This window comes from Cicer arietinum, chromosome 4, assembly GCF_000331145.2.
Source record: "Cicer arietinum cultivar CDC Frontier isolate Library 1 chromosome 4, Cicar.CDCFrontier_v2.0, whole genome shotgun sequence".
NCBI classification, from domain to species: Eukaryota; Viridiplantae; Streptophyta; class Magnoliopsida; order Fabales; family Fabaceae; genus Cicer; species Cicer arietinum.
Window position 1 is genome coordinate 55,950,710 of NC_021163.2, and position 6,128 is coordinate 55,956,837.

A 6,128-nucleotide genomic window follows, 5' to 3' on the forward strand; every position below is an offset into this window, starting at 1 on the left:
AATTTGTCTGACGGTTGGTTGCAAAGCGTCGCGAAATAGGATGTCCATGAACGTGAAACTGCAGCACCACCAATTACATATTCAAGAAGAATGTTTCCTGATGCTATGAATGCAGCAAATTCACCAAGTTCAACTCTTATGTAAGCAAAGGAACCACCTAGAAAAACACCAATTCATCTTATAATTAGACAAAGGTTTTACCAACAGTTTTTAAACTGTTGTTAAAAAAACAAAGAATAGATAGTGTATCCATAGAGGAAACAATAATAAATTGCAATTTTTAATTACTTTTAATAACATTTAACAACTAATTTTATAAAAATACGGTTTTGTTAATGTATTAGTATCTAACCTATTTTTAAAAAAGATTGATTTTCATGGATTGACAATGTAAAAAGTTTACACATTATGATCAATCATATATATGACTTTAACATTAGTTATTGCAAAAGTCAAATACTATTAATGATATAACGATTGTAATTGATTGATAATGTAAATTTTTTTACACTATCAGCATATCTAAATATAAATAAGAGGTAGTTTAGAGATATTATCGTGAAATATAAAAAAGATATTCAAATTTGTTTCTATTTCGTTACAAAATATATAAATTAGTTGATTTATATTTTATTCTAAATATAGTATGTTCTAGTTTTCAATATACTTAGATATAATACAAAACAAAACAAAATAAAATGTACATTACGTACCAGCCACAGGGATTTCCACTGCAAATTCAGTGTAGCAAAAAACAGACAACATAGCAGAAATACCAGAGACAACATAGGATAACACCACAGCAGGTCCCACAATGTTCCTAACCTCAAGTCCCGTTAGTACAAAAATGCCCGAACCAACGACACTACCCATGCCAAACCAAATCAAGTCCCACCATGAAAGTGTTTTCTTCATCTCATGCTTACTTTGTTTCCTCACATCCACCAATTCTACTTCATCGTTGGATCGGGCCGTAACCCGATTCAATAGTCGACATGGTGTGTACAATAGTGCTCTACCATAGTTTGACAAACTCGCAAATGACTCTAACTTTATCGGTTGAGATACATCATTTTCTTCTCCTATTCTTGAATTCTCATCTGCTTCTTCCATTGATATAACTATTGAGAAAATGAAGAAAAAAATTCAATCTAATAACATAGTTACATAGATAGATTTAAGATATATACATGATCAATATTAGTATGTTCTTTGACACACACATATATGATATATTATACGTATACTACTATTGTTATTATATATTACAATTAATATATAAATTTTAATGAGATGAATGGACATATATTGTTTTATCTAAGAAACGGGAATCAATGATATTCTATGGTCCAAAATAAGTTGTCCCCAATTTTCTAAAAATCTAGTCGTCCCTAAACCAATTCATGCATGCATTTATATGTGGAAGGATTATAACAATCGCAATGCCTTTTGGAAGAGAAAAAGTTCTTTTGATTAGTTTCAAACGTTCTTAATGAGATGAATCGACATATTTTGTTTTATCAACGAAATCGGGATTGATTGATATTTCCTGGCCCAAAATAAGCTGCCCCCAATTTCTAAAAAATTTATTCATCTAAAATTTCTTTTTCTTATATCATAATAAATAAATTATTTTAATAGTCAATGTTGGTAATTATTAATTAGTTATTAGTTTTTGTTATACCAAAGAAGTTGAATTCATGATTTCTTTATTATTCTAACTCCTCAAAATCATCAAACCACCTTATGAGAGTACCACCTTATAACTCTCATTTATATGTATATTTAGTTTTTGTAATCATGATTTTGTCGTCTTATAAATTGTTGTTTTTATCGTCGTCTTGATTCAACGTTGTTGTGATTTTTCATTTTTCGTGTGACTTTCGTTTGGTTTACATTGATAAATTCAATTCAAATTCAATAAATGACATTGGTATAAGTATTCTGAACATTTTAATGTTGTTATACTGTATGTTTTATCTTAATTGTAGATATTTTATCGTTTTATGCTATTAATCTAAGTGTTGTGAATTTGTTCACAAATTCATCTTTTTTTTGTTTTAGCAACTTGAAATTTGTATTATTTTCGATCGATTTATTCTATATGTTTAAATAAATAAATATTTTTTTATTTAGAAAAATAAGGATTGATATATAAAGACTAATATGGTGGATTTGAAATTAAATTTGTTCAAAAAAAATATTGGTATATATTTTTTAGATGAAATATTGATATATTTTAAGTTTAAAAGTAATGTATTAATATTGTAAATCAATAGTATTTCATCAATTCTTATATATAAGTAAAAGTAAATTATCAAGAGTTAATGTATTTGATTTACAATTTGAATTAAAGACATCGATTTTTATTAATTTACTATTATTTATAAATAAAAACATAAATAAATTATTTAATGATTTGTTGATTAGCTTTTGAAAATAATTATTTTTAATAGAAGAAAAGAAAATGAAAAATCTCTTTCAAACACCGAATACTTAGAATATCTAACTCTTTAAAACTTCAATAGTTATGATAGAGACATCTCATTAAAAATTAGATAGAAGTAAAATGTTTTCATTCATAATTATTGACACTACCATATACCACATGTTGGTCTAACAACTAAAAGAGATCCAAGAGATTATTTTTCACAAAATATTTATGTGATCAAAGAGACACTAATTTGAGTTAATAATAATAATGATAATAATAATAATAATGATAATAATAATAATAATAATAATAATAATAGTAATAGTAGTAATAATAATAATAATAAATCATCTTCTATCTCATCAACTATACTCATTGATATCAAATTACAAAAAGTAGCTTCTTATTTTAATTTAAATAATAATTAAAACCTTAAACAAACACAATCACAATTCTTAAATATAATTGTTTTTTCAAAAATTGATTTTTTTAATAACAAACAGTATTCTAATTATTATTTGTGGCTGTAAAAGAAAAGTATTGCAATTTAGTTCCGTATTTGTTCACCTATTTGTTCATCTATAATTTGTTAGTATATTTTACTTAATTTTATATTATTAAAAGCTAAGGTTCAATAATGAAAAAATGAGCAAACATTTGTTCCTTTATAGTCTCTTGGGCTTAGGAGAAAGTTTTTACCATTTTAGTTTTGTTTCTTTTAACTTGTTAGTTTTTGTTGACAAAAAAAAAACTTGTTAGTCTTTGCATTGTCCACAAACATTATGGAATAAAAAAAACCTTCAATTAAATTGTTTATCCAACGGATCATAAGTACAATAATGTATAACCTTTGTGCATAATATAGAGGAAGGATTGCTAGTGGAATATTTCAATATATTTGGTTACATTTTTAAAAGATGCAAAGTTGGTTCTAGTAGAACATAATTGGTTTTAACATATTTATCAGAAAAAATAAATAAATAAATTTTGACATGTTTATATTTGTTTGAGTAAAACTATTTTTGATTTTAGAACTAATTTTAACTTAAAGGTGAAATTTTAAATTTGTACTTTTTAAATTGATTTTTAGTCTCATTTATTGTTGATTTACATCTCAAAATTCACTTGTAAATTATTTTACCTACAACTAACTTTTCAAAATCCATTTTCATCCCACAAATTAATACATGACAATTTAGTGGAAGCTGTCTGAAGTAGTACTAAGATAATTATGTAGAGATTATTTACGATTGTCCTAAATTTTGCATAAAAATAAATAAATTGATCAATTTGTTCAGCAATTTTTTGAACTCATTTTTGAAAGGAAAGTGGATGATATCAATTGTGAATAAATAAATAAATAAATTATTAGTATATTTTGATTATTAATAATAGTATATCAATTGTTGAAAATATTACATCTTTCTTATTATATTTTAATTATTAGTATATTAATTGTTGAAAATATTACCTCTTTGGAGTACCTCTCTTGTACTCCATTTAATATATTTTGATTATAAAAAAATTGTTGATAAATAAATAAATTATTAGTATAATTTATAATTTCACGTGTATAGAAAATTATGTGTGATCATAATATTAACTATTTAATTTTTTTTTTACTTTACAAAGTGCTATCAAAGAACCAAATCCATATAAAACAGCCATGATTAATAAATAAACAGATGACATAAAAGTTTTACCTCTTATAATTTCCTGAGATTTGTGGATCCGAAGTGAAAACCCCAAAGGCTTCAACTTTGAAATAAAGACGGAGAAAACCACATCAAAACCTTTCTTTTGTATACCATGTATATATATATATATATATATATATAGGATAGACATTATTGATTGTTTAATAAATGAATGAATGAAAATGTTTGTCAAAAAATAAATAAATGAATGAAAATGACTCTTTTGGCTTGTGTCCCGCCGGCAACACAACAAAATGAGGCACATGCAATATAGATCAAACCTCACATAATTGTTTTCTTAATATATGCAAGAATTATATTACATATTCATATGCATATTATTGTTGCATCCGGATTAAGAATTTCTTCAAATTGAAATTATTATAATTTTATTTGAAATTTATTTTGTCATAAAATAGATTAAATATTTTTACTTTAATTTGTATTGAAATTAATTTTTTTTTTTAAACTTTGATTATGAAATATCATTGATAGTTTTGCAATAAAAAAATACAAGATCGTGATATTTAAATAGTTACAGAGACATTATTTTATTAGTTTATCTAATGCATTTAAAATATCAGGATCGGCCTAAGTGTGAGATAAATCGAGACAGATCAAATAATAGATAATTAAGTAGAAAAAATAAAATGACTAATCTCAATAACTCCAAAGGTAATTCTGACCAAAAACATCGTACTAATCAAATCAATAAATTTAATCAACATTTTCTTTTTTTTTTTTTGAAAGAAAAAAATGTTGCTATTCATATGTCATTTCAAATTTCATGAATGAATACATTAACAACTATTTTTTCGATTATATTATTATCTTATCAATTATATTACACTTAGATTAATGAAGATAGAGAGCAAATGAATGAGATGAGCAATCAAATAAAAGGTAAGGATATATTTAAAAAATTCTTATTAATCAAATTTATATTTTGATTTATGTATAACAATGTCAACATCTACAACAACAAAAACATGTACATAAAAACAGATCGAGTATATATGGACATTAGGTGAGGGTGTACTTTCCAAAGGAAACGATTTTGCTTGTGACATTAGAATTTAGAAGTCCGTGAATGCCAAAGCACACTAATTATTAACAATAAAAAACATATTGAATTGATGGAATCTTTTGTAGACGACTAATCAACTTAAAGCCAAAAAGTCATATTTCACATCCATTAAAAAAGATAGTTCTAATAATAAATTTATCCAAAATATATTACTTTTACATATTTATTCTACAAGTAATGATTCATAAGAACAAGAAAAAGCATCTGCATTTTATAATATTAATTTAAAAGTTTAAAAAAAAAAATTATCTTAAAAAGAAATGTAAATTCTATTATAATTAACTAACATAACAAATGTGAGATTTTGAATGCATAAGTTACAATAAAATGTTCAGCCTAATAATATCAGTGTATAAAATTTTGGATTCGAAGTCGGAACAAATATTCAACCTAACAATATCGACATTTATCGGTTGAATCAAGATTTAAAGACTAATAATTTTGGTCATTTATCTTTCACAATATTTATTTTGGTTATTTATCTTTTTTTATTTATTTTCATAAATTATCTTTTATAAAATTTTAGTCGTTTTTATCATAACTCTTTTAAACTATATAATTATTGTCATGAACTATTAAAATCAAATTTTTATAAAGTTAAGTGTATAATCCTAATAAAAATGGAGTGAAAACACATTGTAAACTCTAATAAAAAAATTTATTTCAAATAGTTTAAATATGTTTCATAGCATGCAAAACAGTTTTTTTTTCAAATACAAATCTATTGTTGAATTAAATGAATGTATTATAATACATATTGACACTTATTGAAGAAATTTCAATGAGTAAATGTTATAATTTTTGTTATGATTGTTGTAAAGACTAAAATACACCATTTATAAAAGATAAATGATTAAAATAAATCAAAATATAAATTAAAGTAATGAAAAATAATCAAAATAAATATTAG

At 23.7% G+C, this 6,128-nt stretch overlaps 1 protein-coding gene across 1 annotated transcript in view; it reads right to left on the bottom strand.

Annotated features, from left to right (window-relative positions):
- Nucleotides 1-4,226, bottom strand: part of LOC101512309 (cationic amino acid transporter 1-like) — a 5,867-nt gene extending 1,641 nt beyond the window's left edge. Inside the window, exons 1-3 of the mRNA XM_073367235.1 lie at nt 4,138-4,226; nt 714-1,121; nt 6-157 (exon numbers count right to left, since the gene is read on the bottom strand). Of these exons, the coding sequence (XP_073223336.1) occupies nt 6-157; nt 714-1,113 (552 nt within the window). The 5' untranslated portion in view covers nt 1,114-1,121; nt 4,138-4,226. The remainder of the gene's footprint in view (nt 1-5; nt 158-713; nt 1,122-4,137) is intronic.
- Nucleotides 4,227-6,128: the final 1,902 nt, after the last annotated feature.